We start from the raw sequence: 14,733 nt of genomic DNA, 5'->3' as shown, positions 1-14,733 counted from the left end.
GGCCACCCCCAGACCTGCAGGGGGCCAGGGATGCTGTGCGATCACCCCCATCTCTGCCAGCAACACCATACTCAGCCCCAAGCCCAGCAACATCGCTCACGGCCCCCCAGGTCCCTCAGTCGGCAGCATCTCCTGGCACACTGCAACATGAAGCAAAGCAAACAGGAGCAGCAGGGAAGGTTTCAGGGTGCTCCCTGTCCTGTGGAAGGCGAGGACCTGCCTTGCTGCACCATGATGGGCTGGGGCGAAGGTGGAGACCTGGAGGGACTCCATCACATGAATGCAGCCTTCAGCTAGGAAAAAAACCCCAAACTATTAACACATCCCAAGGTGTGGAGGAAACCTCAGTAATTTGGGATGAAGCAGGGAAGAATGTTTCACTTTCACCATCAGCATCACCACCGTCAGCGAGCGTTCAGTGGGATTCATCCTACCTGTGCAATCCAGCAGGCATGAAAGCTGAGGCCAAACTCAGCAACACCCACTCCTATCCAAAGGTGCACACACTTCTCAAACACAGTCCGTTCAGCAAACAGGAGATCGGCTTTAAAAAAAAAAAAAAAAACCAAACAAAAACCCAAACCCCAGAAGTGTGACATGAAAACAAGCAGAAATCCCAACACTGCATATCCAGAGGTTTGCTTTATTTGCTGTCAAGTCTCCAAGCCCCTGGGACTCCCTGCAAGCCTTATTATCATCCAACTCAAACCAAAAATGACGCAGACCTGCCTCTTTGGCAACATCAAAAATCCCCTGAGATTTTAGGCTGTGGGCTGATGAAGTCCCTTGTCCATGTCTGTGCAGGAAGGGCTTGCTCAGAAATAACACAACAAACGGACAGAACGGCTCCTGTTGTCTCCCCAACAGGCTAAACCCACATCTCAGCTGGCATCTCACAGCACCAAACGCCCTCAGGAAGCACCAGCCCTGCCCAAGCCCGGCTCCTGCCTCCTCTGCGAGGAAAGTCAAGGGTGGGAGAGGGTGACAGGAGGACATGCACTGACGGAAAGAGTCCTCGAAGCTGCTGGCATCAGGAGGGCACCCAAAGCAGCACCCCCACACAGCAGGAATCCAAGCCTCGGGGGTCCAGCGCTCCCCCACCTTTGCAGACGTGACCCGTGACTCAGTGCCCAGGAGCCCGCAGTGTTTCAAGGTGGGGAGCATGCTTTGGGAAAGGAATGAGGAATATGCAGCCGAGCTGTCCCTGTGAACCTGCATGCACGGACATGTCTGTCCTGCTCACCCTCTCTTCGCCTCCTCCCTCAGTGATTTTTCAACCCTGTTGATCCAACTGCAGGTCTCAGAAATACATTGATCCCATCACTTGCAGAGACAGAGCAAAGGACAGATGCTTTGTAGACAAGAAAGGCTGCCAGCTGAGCACAACCCTTATCAGACACCAGAGAACCCACTCAGCCAACCAGAAAGCCAAGCTGCAATGCTCCTGCACCATCCCTCGGTGACATAGGCAGCAGAGCAGCCACACCTTGCCCCTTTCGCCCCAAAGAGGTTTCTGCACCAAACCCCTCTGCTTTCTCCCCAACATTCCCACAGTGTTGGTGGCCCCAGCAGGTGCCTCACCAGGGAGCTGGGATGTGGCCCCAGCCCAGCAAAGCACGCACAGGGGCTCTGTGTGCACAGCAGGGAAAACTGCAACACGGGCCCCTGGTTTTGTCCAAACACCCCTTTTTTTTTCCCTTTATTCAGGAAACATTTTCAGTCTTTCACTCAAGCCCACCCAAGCCCCAGCCCGAGCCAGGGTGAGGCGCTGCTCCGCCTGATCACAGAATAGCAGCTGAAGTATCAACAGACCTAGTCCTGCTTTGAAAAAAAAAATGCACAACGATATCCTGAATGTTAACAAAATGGGTCTGTTTGCAGTCTCGATGGCTTTTTCCATTTTTTTGTGGTCTTCTTAATAAAATAACCCACATTGTCTCCCAAAGCATGCAGCAGCCCCGCCTGGGCTGTCGGCCCCATCCCGCTGTCTGGGGCGTCGCTGCACCAACCGCGGCGCCCACACGCAGCCTGTGGGTCCCTGCACAACTGTCCCCAACAGGAATTCTGAGTCACATCAAGACAGATCTCGGCAGTGGTGAGCGAGGTGGGATTCAGCCACCCCAGTTCGTCCTGGCGCGCTCAGCTTAGAAGAGAACCTGACCAGCGTTTGCATCCCAGCAGCCCATCCAGGGCAGCTGGGTGGCCCACTTGCCGGTGGCCACCACTTGCAGCTTTGCCCGGTCGAATTGCCAGTACTGGTCATCCCGAAAGAAGTAGACGAAGCCGTCGCGGTGGGTGAGGGCGCCTGCCGTGCCGGGGGGCAAGCCCTCCCAGTCCCGCAGGCTGCGGGGGTAGTAGGGCTCCACACTGAGGGTCTCCTCGCTCACCACAAAGTACTTGGGTCCCTTGAAGAGGACCAGGCGCCGGAGCTGCTGGAAGTAGAGCGCGGTGTCGGGGTGCCGTGGGAGGCCGCGGGCGCTGCATTTCTGGGGGAAACCTGCCTCCAAGGTGGAGCCTGCGTAGCGCCAGCACCGGCCTCCTGGGAAGAGCAGGGGAGAGGGGTTAGAGGGCTCAGCTACAGGGCCAGCCTTGCAGCCGCAGGTGACCAACCGTGACATCCATCCCACTGGTGACAGAACTGGCCCCACCACAGGGCTGCCCCATGGATCAGGCCTGGGGAAACTGAGGCACAGGAACTCAGGAGCTAGAAGGCATGGAAAGGGACGGCCAGGGACAGAGTAAGGCCACCTTGCTTCCCTGTGCTGCTTCCTTGCAAACCTCCCTCCTGTTCATGCAAAGTGCACAGGACAGATGGACCCAGACCCCTCCAGGGCTGGGACAACTGAGACCAGGATTGGGGCCAAGCGCTCAGCCATCCCCGCAGAGCCCTGTCCCCACACAGCAGGCAGACAAAAGCCCCTTTCTGCTCACAAGCCCTGGCCTGACCCAGCCCCGGGGAGGGCAGGGAGCGGCTGAGGCTGGGGAGGGAGAGGGGCTTTTGGCTCTCACCCAGCTGCAGCAACAAAGCCCCCTTTCTGATGAGACAGCAACCGGTTTCCATTAAAAGTTAGGGCTGACCCTGACATCCAGGCTGCCTGGTTTGACCTCCCTCTCCCCATCCGTCCGCAGGGCACCGCCGGGCAGCCTGCAAATGGCATTTCAGCTTCCCCGGGCAGCTCAGTCCCGGGCACAGCGCAGGGTTCCACGGGCACCACAAAAGCACCGCGCTCTTCCCAGCTCCCCAGTGGCCACACATCTTTGGGGAGCATTTTCTCCCTGTGACCCCAGAGGGCTTGATGGATCTGGGTTTATGGGGAAACTGAGGCACGAGGGAGTGGTGCTGCTTGCCAGGGCGATATGGCCAATGCCGTGGGGACAATCTGTGGCAGGTGCCAAGCCCAGGGCTCCTGTGGGATTTTGCACAGCTGGAAGACAGCGATGCTCCAGCTCTGCACTTGGGGGACAGGGAACACGGGCAGGAGCTGCAGCACCCAGAGGGGAGCTTTCCCGCCTGTGCCTCACCTACCTTTGAAGAAGTAAAACTTGCCACTGAGCGGGGACCAGGTGCAGGCGTCGATGCCAGCGGGGAGGCCAGGCCAGCGCGTCTGCAGAGGCTGCGGGTCACTGGCGTTACCGCTTGCCGGCACCACCCAGTAGTGGCTGCCCTTGAAGATGTAGAGGTTCTGATCCGCATCTGTGAGGCAGAGGGAGGGGTGAGGGGTCCTGGGTAAGAAACCTCATCCCACCTCCCAGCCACTGCTCCCTGTTTCCCCAGTGCAGCTCTGCAGTGCTTTGGGGCTGCTCGGGTTTGGATGCTCCCTCCTGCCTTTCCAGCCACCCTCTCAGTTTTCACAATTAATTGCCTCCACTCCAGCCTGGAGAGCATAAAAGCTGACCACAGCTCCCACTAAAAGCTCACTTTCCACAGCTGAGCTCTTGCAGCAAATAAGCCTTGCCATGCCCCCTGTTTAGGAAGTTACCCTCCTCCTAACACACCGAGCCATCGCTGCATCCTCAAGATGCACTCTGCGCTGCAGCAGTGATGTGCATCAGCGATGCCACCAGCCCCAGGAACATGTACAAGGCTGTGGACCAGCTAAACCCACCCTTCCCACCAGTGAACTTCTTGGAGCAGGAACGAGCTGCTGCTGGGGCAAGGGGTAGGGGTGTGTGTTTTGGGAAAAGGTTGCACTGGGGAACACCCACCTGCAGTTATGGTGTCGAAGAATGAGTGGCAGTAATAGGCACTGAGGCTCTTCTGCTGCTGGTCCCCATCATAAAGGTCTGTGCTCCAGTCCTGGAAGTGCGTGAAGACCTTTCCTGGGAGCTGGACAGCCAAGCCCTTGGAGGGTTTCCCTGGGATGGAGCAGGGAGCAGTTGGTTGTGGAGAAGAGGCAGGGAAATGGCTTTCCTCAAAGCACTTCAAAAGCGCAGAGTTGGGAAGCCACCCCAGGGCTCCAAAGGCTTCCTTGTCCCACTGTCTGCTTCCTGTTCCCCTCTACATGGCTCTGGCAAAGACCCCTTGGTACCTCATAAAAAAACATGCACCAGCTTTTCCCTGTTTGCAAATGAGCAGGCAGTAAGTCCGAGCTTCCCTGCCCTGGAACACCCGGTACCCATCCCACACGCCCTACCCAATCTTCCTCCCCAGTCACAAAGGGATGGGGCCTGTCCCCACTGAGCACCTTCCATGTAGTCCTGTCCCCTTGCAGGGAACTGCTCCCATCCTTGCTTCCTACTCTCCATCCCAGGGAACAGCCCCAGAGGAACCAAGGGATGCTCAGGGACGCCAGGCTCACCATACAAGTTCTGGACAGCCAAGATGTCATCCCAGCTGAGGACAAAATCCTTGCTGAGCTTCTTGTAGTAGGGAGACATCAGGGCACTCTTGACGGAGGAGTGCTCCAGCCCCAGCGTGTGACCGACCTCGTGTGCCACCACGATGAAGAGATTGCGCCCCTTGCCGCTGCGCAGGGACCAGCGCTCAGCGCTGTCGAAGTGGGCTTCTCCGCGCCGGGGGAAGAAGGCATGAGCCAGGGCACCTCCTGGGGACACAAGAGCCATCAGGGACCGCAGGGCAGAAGAGGACAGCTGCAAGCCGAGGGGGCTGTGTGCAGTTCTGCTGTGCTAAAACATGCTGCAATTTCAGCTCTTGAGGAGAAAGAACAGCAGCTTCCCATGACCCCCAGTGGGTGCAACCCAAACCAGTTCTGCCTTTGCTCCTGAGCGCAGCAGGGTTTGTCTGCTCTCTGGTTTATGAGTTTGGTTTCTTGCCCCAGGCTCAGGTGGGGGACTGAAGCCACCGCAGTGACCCAGTGGGCAAAGGCTCAAGGAGAGAGAAAGCCTGAGAGTGTCTGATAGCTGTGCAGGAAAGCTCATCTGGGAGGAATGAGCTCAGGGCTGGAGGATGCAGTCAGGGTGGGGAGGGGTTCCTGAAGGCCATCAGCATAATCCCAGAAGCATCTCAACCGCTTGCTGACAGACTCCAGCTGCAGAATGAGGACCCTAAATTCTTTGTTAGAGGGATTGGTGGGGCAGAGCCTCACCTCCACCACCCCCAGCCCATCGCCACCACAGCCCTCCTCCTTGCTGGGGAACAGCCCACGTTGTAAAAGAGAAGCTTACAAGGGGGAAGCGACCAGCACCTGGCCCATCGAAGGCGTTGTTGAGTCCATCGTTGTGGTCCCCGTGGAAGAAGGTCAGGCGGATGTCAGCAGGGCCGTCCTGTGCCTCCCAAAACACCAGCGAGGACACGTTGCTCCAGAGCTCGAAGGCAGCTTTCACGGCCAGGCGCACCTCGCGCTGCGGCAGGTAGGACGGCCAGTTCACCACACGGTAGGTCAGGTGCCGCTTGTACCACCTCCCACCTGCAAGAGAGGCCAGCACAGCGTGATGACCCTGCTGCTCCTCCACCCAGGGGTCTTCGGTGGAGGAAAGCTTCCAGGTGCTGGGAAATGCCATGGCTTTCCAAAGCTGAAAGTCAACCCAGCTGTCTCACCAGCAGCCTCGGCACCCTGCACTGGGAACTGGACTATGTTTTTTACTGGTTTTAAGGTGACCCTGACCACTTCTACCTGTAGAAGTTGTTGCCTGCCCTGGGAATATCCCAGTGAGGACAAACTACTGCTCACCATTCGTTTTAAAAGCAACATTTTACCATCACCACGGATCTTACTGCCCATGGCTTCCTTGAACACCTGGTCCTTTCAGGGGTGACAGTTTTGAGGCGCAGAGAGAGGTGGATGTGCCAGACACCTTCCTGCGCTGGGACCTAATCTCCATCTGGGCTGGTAACCCAGCTGGGAGACGAAGCTCAACCGGGGTTGTTTTTTGCCCACGCACCGGGGTGTGAGTGTTGCCTGCAGCTGGTGGGATGATGGACACGGCAGCTGCCCGGCAAGGATCCTGCTGGGAGAGGGGTGGATAACAAAGCACTTGCTGGCTCAGCTGCGGCAGCTTCCTGCTTCAAGCAGGATAAACAGCCAAATTAGCACAAAGCCGCCGGCCTTCCTGGCCAGTGCCACCAGCCGCGTGGGCACTGATCCGGCGTTGCTCCCATTCCTGCTGCCATGAGGGACCTGCTGGCACCAGACCACTGCAGCAATAACCGGTGCCACACAGAGCCCGTCCCTGCCTGGGTTCAGGGCATCTCCTGCCACCCATGGTCCATGATCGCCAAAAGGGAGCCCATGAGCAGCAGAGCACAGGCTGCTCCTGCTGCGCGTCCTTCCCAGCTCTGCCCCCTCCTGCCCCGGCACAGCAGCCCCTCTCCCCGCAGCGCTGCCGGCAGGACCGGGGCCTGGAGGGAAGCTGGAGGCAGGAGGCGGCCGCGGGGCTGTCTCCTGGGGGTGTCCATCTCCAGCCCTGCCAGACGCAGAGGCAGCCTGACATGGCACGCAGCCCGCCCTTCATCTTGCCTTCATTTTTCCCATGTCCTAAGCACAGCTGGCCCCAGCCCTCTTGCTCTCTAGGAATCCAGTTACTCATCCACAAGCCCATGAGACAGCTTGTGAGGCCCAATCCCGGATAAAAAGGAGGAAGGAAGGTTGCCTGGAGCAGAGTTAAACCCCGTAATGTGGGTGAAACCACTCGCCGTAGCCAGGGAGCCCAGCACCAGCAGGTTTTGAGGCTGTTGCTGGGTGACTGCCACACGCTGGACCCTCAAAGCCCGGTAGAGCCTCGCTGCATGCCAGCCCCTGCCCTCCAGATCGTGCCACCACAGCTATGCCTGGGGCCACAGGGACCCAAGAGCTCCCTCGGAGTTGTCCAGGCTCCCTCGACAGCAGTAAAACCACCTCAGAGAACTGAGTTTCACCACGAGTGGAAGCTGTATCTAATTGTTGCTGACATCGAGCCATGCAGAACAACTGAAAATAAAGACATTTAAAAATAAAGTGGTGCAGAGCTCAGGCGGTTCCTGGGATGGATGCTGTGCTGGCAGAGCTGCACCTCCCAGACATGGCAGCATCTCCAGGAGCCCGGACGGAAGAGATGAACTCCCAGCATCCCAGAAACCCACACCCCACTGGGATGGCCAGCGTCGATGCTCACCGTGCTGCGTGGCGCGCCGGCGGCGCGGGGCGGCAGGTCCTCGGCGTGCCCACACAGCGCGGCTCTCCCCATCGCCCGTGCCACAGCGCGGCAGAGCCATCTGATGGAGTGTGGGAGCATCCAGCACCCCACTGAGCGGGAGGTGGGTCACCCACTGAAAGTCCCTGGAAAAGTAAGGGAGATGTCAGCACCCGGACCTGGACCCCTGGGGATTTCAGTTATGTTCATGCTGGGCATTTGACCTGAGCCAGCAAGCTTCATGTCCCATCTCCAGGAATGTATCCAGGTGATAAAGCAAGGATTTGCCTCTGCAACCACATGTGGTCAGTGAGCCATCTCTGAGAAGGGCAAAACTAGACAAGGGAGCCTAAAAAACACCTTTTCCAGTTTTTAACCCCAGTTGTTGCCCTGGATCAGGCCAGGGATGCTCCCAGAGCCAATGTGATCTGCATAGAGAAGTCCAAGCAGGGGCTGTCAGCTCAGCCCCCTGACATCTCCCAGACACCCCCAACTTTGGCCTCACTGCAGATCTTATTGTAAGGGCAGCACCGGGCCATAAAAGGCAAATAAAGCAGCTCAGCGAGGCACAGGCTGCCAACAGCCAGCATCCAACTGCGGGAGCTGGGCAAGGACCAGCACTCCCAAAAAGCACCAGTTGTGCTTTATAATTGAACCATGAGAGAGAGCCCCTGGCTGCAGAAAGACCCCAGACACCGACAGCTCCCCAGCAGCTGGAGCTGCTACTTTTCTGCAGTGTTTTAAATAAAAAGCTCATACCTCACCGCCTCCGTGAACTCAGTGGGGCTGTGTGTGCCGGCCCCTGGCTCGCTGATGTATCCGTATTTCTCCAGGAACAGCTGCAAGGAGAGACAAGGGAGAGGCGCAGCTCAGAGCACGGGCAGGCATTCGCACGTGTTGGCTTGGGAGGGGGTGGGAAAGAAGGAGCTGTGACGGGAAACATCACAGCAAAGCCAGGTTGTGCAGAAATGCCCAGTTATTTTCATCCTGAGATCTCAGCACCCCAAGAAGCTGCACCTCCCATGGGCGCCAAGCCAACCTGGTCCATATATTTGCACTACAGGACTTGGGAAAAGCTTAACTAAGCCCATCATTTTTTATGGCTTTGGGGTTTTTGGCCACAACACAATGGAGGTGTAGGAAGAAACGTTGCTATCAACAGATCAAAAACCCCTGCTGCCATGTCGTCTGCAGCCAGAGGCTACCGAACCCGTTCTGATCTCCTCAGATGGATCAAGGCAAGGATGAAAATAAAGACTAAAGTGCTGTGGACACGAGTTGGAGGGGGTGAGAAGGGGTCAGGCTGCAGCCAGCCCCGTGCAGGATGTGCTGAGGTAAAGGAGAAGGACTCTGGGGGCAATCTGCTCTGCCAAACCATTCTTCTTCTTATCGCCCATGTACATGGACAGAGATTGTCGCTCTGAATTTGCTCCAACACACACATTGCAGGTTAAAGAAAATAAACAGCTTCCCTCTGCCCAGCCTGTGCCCCAGCTTGTGGAGACACCGAGAGCCAGGGTGGCAGGAACGCTCCACACCCACCCTCCCCGCCTCCAGGGATGTCTGCAGGAGAAAAAAAAGCCACACAGCATCCTGTTAGTGCTACAGAAGCGGAGTCAAATTAATGAGGAATTAAGAGTGAAAGTGGCTGCTTCCTTTCCTGCATCCCGAAGGAGAGAAAGGCTGAGCACCAGGAGCACCATGTCCTGCTCCGGGTCAGCCTGGCTGCTGGAAAACTACGCGCTTCCCAAGCACCTTCCCTGCCCGCTTGTCTCAGGGCAGGGAGAGAAGGAGGGTGGTGTTAACTTGCCCTTGATGCTGCTCCTGACCATCCACCTCTGGCAGGTGCCTCGGTCCCCACCGTGGGGATCACAGAGGCGGCAGCGTCCGTCCCGGACACCAGCAGGACACGCTTCGCCGGGTGCCTGGCAGGGAGCGGGACGGTTTGTGGATATGGTACGGCCAGGCTGCACCACGGCTTCTGCCTTCGCTCTTCATGCCCAACCCTCCTCACACCTGAACAGTCATTTACACGAGCTTCCCCTCCACTGTGCGAGGCACCTATCAGACAGCAGAGCACACAGAGTCCCCTGCACCAGAGACTTTTCAGGGCTGCAGGGGAACCCAAGAGCCCCGTGGCACGGTGTCCTGTGCCCAAACCAGTGCTTGAGATCCTCTCCAGCGCTGCCCGTGCCCTGCACCCCTCCCGGGACCAGGTGGGCTCAGGTGAGGCTGGGTTGGAGCTGGCCCCAGCCCACTAAACCTCTCCAGAGGCTGCAGGGCAGAGCCTGGCAGAGCTGGGAAAGACACCTCCCTCCTGCCCCAGACAGCGAAATGCTCTTCTCCAGACAATGGGAAGAGAAAAACAGCAGGAAACCAAAAGCTAAGCATTAATATGAAATATGCCCGGCTCCCCCTCTGCACAGGGGAGGGAGAAGAGGAAAGGTCTGGCTGCCTGGGAGTCAGAGAAGCTTTTGGGGCTGGAGCAGGGGGAGCAGGAGGATGGCTTAGGGGAGAGAGAGGGACTCGTCCCATCACAGAACTCTGATGAGGAGCTGGTCACAAGTCTGGAAATCACCTCTGCTGAGAGGTAAAGCCAAGGGAACACTTTGCCCTTGACCGCAGGCATCCCAAGCGGAAGACAGACAACAGCAAATACAATCAGAACTCCCTCCCTGGAAACTGGGATGACAGGAGTGCAGAGACAGCAGCTCTGGTCCCGCCTGCCCTCCCCTCCAGACACTCACCTTCTGGCATCTTTCCACCAGTTAAGGATCAGAGAAGCCTCAGATCCCGTTGACTGTGGTGCCTCCTGCCCTGCCTGGACACAACCCCCATCCCTCGGCTCCATCCCCCAGCAGTAGAGGGAAGCGACCCCACGCTGCTGAAGGGGCAGGCATTCTGGGATGCCAGCCGCAAGCTGCACCTCAAAGGTCTTTTTGTTTTTAAGCAGGAGATGACAGCAAATGGTGAGCCAGCCCAGGTGGGTCCTTGGCCCTGGCGCCCAGCAGTCCCAGGCTCCATCCCGCATCCGTTCATTGCCACGATAGACACGGGGGAAGGTGCAGCTGCTGCTTTCCAGCCTCAGTTTCCCCCACAGCACAGACTCCAGGGGAGCTGACCCCTGGGACAAGCACGTTTCGGCAGGGATGCAGGAGGAGAGGCAGCCCCTGCTGTGCACGGGTCACTGCCCCTGGAGCGCTGTCTTTGGGAGAGGTCAAGACATTGAAAACCGTTTTTCTTTTCAGTCTCCCGAGCTGCACTCCCACCTGCAGCTGCAAACCCTTAGCCAGAGTCCTTGTGCCTCTTTTGTTTAAGTGTCTGTATAAGTATCTATATAAATATTATATAGAGAGAGACACACAAGAAGGGCAATTAGCAAGCACAGAGCTCAGTTGTCATCCTGCTGAAAAGGCAGCAAAACCTCAGCTAATTCTGCGTGCTAACGATGGAGGCTGATCAAAACCCCAAACCCATCTCTTGGCTGTGTTGCTCCCCTGCTATGCCTAATCTGATCCTGAGGGAATCTCCTCTCCCAGCCACTCTTCTGGAAAATCTGCTTTAGCAACAACTTATCTACTCGCCACTGGAAATGTGGAGCTGGGGAAATACAGCGCCCAACATCTTTTAAGCTCCTTTAACTTTCACACTGGATCTTGCAGAGCTGGGAAGCAGGGGCAGAGGCCGGGACCACAGCGGGTCCGGCTGAACCCCTCCTGCTTCAGAAACCCAAACCTCCCAGGCGCGGAGCAGCTCCCTGCCTGCCCAGACAGCGGGGATGCGATGGGACAGGAGCAGTAAACACTGCACCACCCGAAAGGAAACAAATGCTGTGAAATGTGCTGGGCTGGGTGCTGTCTCTGCTTGCTCGTGTGTCAGACACAGGAATAACTCACCAGCAACGACTACAGCCCAGCCTTGCCTTTGAAACCAGCTCACAGCTCCCTCACACCAGTGCCCAGCTCCAGCAGCACCGAAGCCTCTGAACGCAACCCAACGCGCTTGGGGAAGATGGGGGGAAGCATCATGCCTGGGCAAACCTTCCCCTGCAACCACCACAGCAACGGACAAGCAAGTTTGGTCATGCAGACCAGTTGCTCATCTAGGGAGAGAAAGGAGGCAAGATGCGCGGCCCCATCAGGGTGGGAACTGGGGCGAAGGCGACGTGCCCGCTCCCCGCGCCACCGGCCCAGCCCGGCAGCCGGTATTGGCCGTAACAAGTGGGGATTGTTTGGGGAGCCGGGAAGAACAGGGGCTGCTCACACTGGGGTGACTCAGGGGATGTGAATCAGCTCAGGGACCGTGGGTGCCTTGGGGCTGCCCGCCACATCCCCGTTACCGTCACAACTCTCCGTTTCCATTCCTGCTTTTTTCTCAAATTTCTAACCTGCTTTTCTCCCCAGCACAGCAGACCCGTGGCTGCCCTGTGCACACATCGGCATCCACAGCGGAGCTACAGCGCGGGAGGAGGGCACCGCGGGCACACACCTGGGCGTGAGGCAACAAGGGCAGGTGGGCACACACACCCCTAGAGCTCGGGCACATGCACCCCTATAGGCTGGGTGCCCCCCTATAGCCCAAGCACACACACTCCTACAGACTGGGCACCCCCCTACAGCTTGGGTGCAACCCCCATAGCTCAAAGACACACTTATGGACTCGATGATCCGGTGGGTCTCTTCCAACCTGGTTATTCTATGATTCTATGATTATAGATTGGGCATCCCCTGTGGCTCAGGCACATGCACACCTATAGACTGCGCACCTATAGATTTGGCATCCCCTATAGCTCAAACATCCCCCTATGGACTGGGCATCCCCTATGGCTCAGGCGCAGACCCCTATAGCTCAAACACCCCCCCCCCCCCAGACCGGGCGCCCCCTCCGCTCAGCCACACGCCGGCAGCTCGGTCCCCGCTGTCGCCCCGCCGGCCCCGCTCCCTCGCTCCCTCGGTCCCTCGGTTCCTACCTCGGCCTCCCGGCGCCCCGGGGCGGCGGCTCGGGGCTCGGTCCCCGCCAGCAGCGCCAGCGCCAGCGCCGCCCGCAGCGCGGCCATCGCGGCCCCGCCCGGCCCCGCCCCGGGAACCGCGAACCGGGAACCGGGCACCGAGGGCAGCGGGAGAGCTGGGCGGGGGGCCGGGCGCTGCCGAGCCGCGGCGCTTGGCTGCGCTGAGCAGCGCCGCTGCCCCTCCGCCCCAGCCCCTCACACCCAGCCCCCCACCCCTTACCCTTCATCCTCCTTTCCCTCATCCCTTACTCTTCATCCCCAACCCCTCATCCCCTCTCCCCTCATCCCCAACCCCTCATCCCCTCTCCCCTCATCCCTTACCCTTCATCCCTCGCCCCGTCCATCCCGGAGCGGCGCCGGCAGTGGCCACGGAGCCCTCGTCCCCCCGGGTGGGCGCAGAGCGGGGTGCCCGCGGTCGCCACGCTCGGGCTCTGCCCCATTCGAAGCTGAGGGAAAGAAGAGAAAGCGAGTCCAGTTTTTCTAAACCTGTGCTCGGCTGCGGCCCGGAGCAGGTGGGAGCAGGGGTCCCGCTGACCGCGGCCAGCGCCAGCCCCAGGAGCTGGACAAGCAAGGCCTCCCCTCCTCGGGGTCAGGTAAAAACCACCCCGCGCCTCAAACTTTACGAAACAAACCCCCACGCAGGGCTGTTGGTTTGTGCTCTTTGTGCTTAAGGTTCCTCCTGGGCGAGGGACGGGGTCACTCGTGGGTAACAGCCAAGATTTCACCTCCCAAGGCCCCACGGCTCCGCAGCTCTCCCGCAACGGGACTCGGCCGACGCTCCCGTGGCTCCCAGGGACAAGGCAGCAGCTCTGTTTACTCCCTGCAGTATTTTGTTTGACTGGTTTGTTTTAATTTGACTTAAGAAAAAGGATGTTTTCATTCAGCATTGGTTTAGGGGAAAATAAGGACTTCTCTCTGCCTTTGTTTCCGTGCCAGCTTCAGCCACACACGCATTTTGGAGCACACGGGCCTCTTCCTTTGCTTTTCAGTCACGCCAAGGTGTGAAGTTACAGGAGCATCTGTCGAGTGCGGCTTGAAGAGATCCACAAGGATCTGTAGCACGTTGTTTTTCAGCTGGACAGGGATTGGCACGTAGAGAAGCAAGTGGTATTCGAAGGAGAGAAAGGGATCCACATAACACGGCAAAATAAGGAAGTCTCTGAGCCACAGGGAAACAAATAGAGATACAGAGAAATGAAGAAGGTGGTGGCTGGGCCAGCAAGAGCTGGGCGACGGGCGAGCACTGGCCACACGGAGCCGGCGTCGGGGAACGCTCGCCCGGGCCCCAGAGACCGAGGGCGGCCGCTCCTCGCGCAGGTCAATACGCTTCCCTTCAAAACAAGAGCAGCTCTGTCTGCAGACGCATCCGTGTTTGGGTCGTATCGAGGAAGCAACTGATCCATCTGCTCTTCCACTTAAGAATGTGGATGATAAGAAAGCGCTGGCCTGGGTTGCAGCAGGAAACTCCCTCCTCTGCACTTCGCAATGCAGGGAAGCAGCTGGGAGGGCACCTGCAGCCCCGGAGCGGCCAGCTTTCCGACCTGGCATTTCCCAGGGCGGCTGTGTTAGTCCTTAGGGTTTCTGGCATATAGATGGAGAAGAATTCAGCCCAGTCTTGGAGGTGCCAAATCACAGTTCTCTGCAGGCTTTTGGCCCAGAGCATAAACATCTTTATCCAGCTGTTGTAATCGGAATGGTATCAGGAAGAGAGAAGCTGTCTTGTGGGAAGATGAACAGATTGCCAGCTTTTTCACCATGAAGTGGGGCAAAAGGTAGAGTTTGAACCTTTGTAACTCCCTACCCCCAAACTGAAACCTGAGACTCCTAAGGCAAATAGCTGAGATTTACTGGAAAACATTTGTGGAAGAGCACGATAAATGGATCCATCCAAGCTCTGGCTGCTGAAACCTTCCGGATTTCTTGGATTTCCAGACAAAATCCCCTCTCCCTCAAATTTAACGCAGAAGGTCTCAATGTGATCAGCTCACTTGATTTCTAAAGCCTTTCCTAAGATGCCTCCACAGCTTGAACTTGGGGCTCCAGAGGGTTCCCAGTTTAACAACATTCGCCTACTGACCTGAAAGCATCAGAGAGGAATAAATGCTGTTACACGCAGTCAGGAATCGCAGGGCTTGTCTGTCGACACGGGTGCAGAG

At 57.9% G+C, this 14,733-nt stretch overlaps 1 protein-coding gene across 2 annotated transcripts; it reads right to left on the bottom strand.

Annotated features, from left to right (window-relative positions):
• Positions 1 to 620: 620 nt before the first annotated feature.
• Positions 621 to 12,977, bottom strand: MMP28 (matrix metallopeptidase 28). 2 transcript variants are annotated; one of them, XM_069873906.1, is made up of 8 exons: positions 12,899 to 12,977; positions 8,329 to 8,408; positions 7,552 to 7,715; positions 5,646 to 5,867; positions 4,800 to 5,045; positions 4,207 to 4,356; positions 3,527 to 3,694; positions 621 to 2,539 (listed from the first exon to the last, which is right to left on the bottom strand). In XM_069873906.1, exons 3-8 carry the CDS (start codon positions 7,649 to 7,651, stop codon positions 2,145 to 2,147), a joined length of 1,281 nt encoding a protein of 426 aa, XP_069730007.1. In that variant the 5' UTR covers positions 7,652 to 7,715; positions 8,329 to 8,408; positions 12,899 to 12,977; the 3' UTR covers positions 621 to 2,144. The 2 variants fall into 2 exon arrangements, with proteins under 2 accessions (XP_069730007.1, XP_069730006.1); XM_069873905.1 differs by lacking the exon at positions 12,899 to 12,977 and adding an exon at positions 12,539 to 12,625.
• Between the last annotated feature and the right edge of the window lie 1,756 nt (positions 12,978 to 14,733).

Source organism: Phaenicophaeus curvirostris, chromosome 21 (genome assembly GCF_032191515.1).
Source record: "Phaenicophaeus curvirostris isolate KB17595 chromosome 21, BPBGC_Pcur_1.0, whole genome shotgun sequence".
NCBI classification, from domain to species: domain Eukaryota; kingdom Metazoa; phylum Chordata; class Aves; order Cuculiformes; family Cuculidae; genus Phaenicophaeus; species Phaenicophaeus curvirostris.
The sequence above is the reverse complement of the archived record's forward strand: the minus strand, read 5'-3'. Positions and strand labels throughout refer to the sequence as shown.

Excerpts from the sequence above, each read along its gene's own strand:
- MMP28 (XM_069873905.1), bottom strand. The coding sequence starts at position 12,625 with ATGGCCGCGCTGCGGGCGGCGCTGGCGCTGGCGCTGCTGGCGGGGACC. Across the intron at positions 8,409-12,538 it reads CGGGGCGCCGGGAGGCCGAG|CTGTTCCTGGAGAAATACGG; the intron begins GTAGGAACCGAG and ends CTCTCCTTGCAG. Across the intron at positions 7,716-8,328 it reads GAGTTCACGGAGGCGGTGAG|GGACTTTCAGTGGGTGACCC; the intron begins GTATGAGCTTTT and ends TTACTTTTCCAG.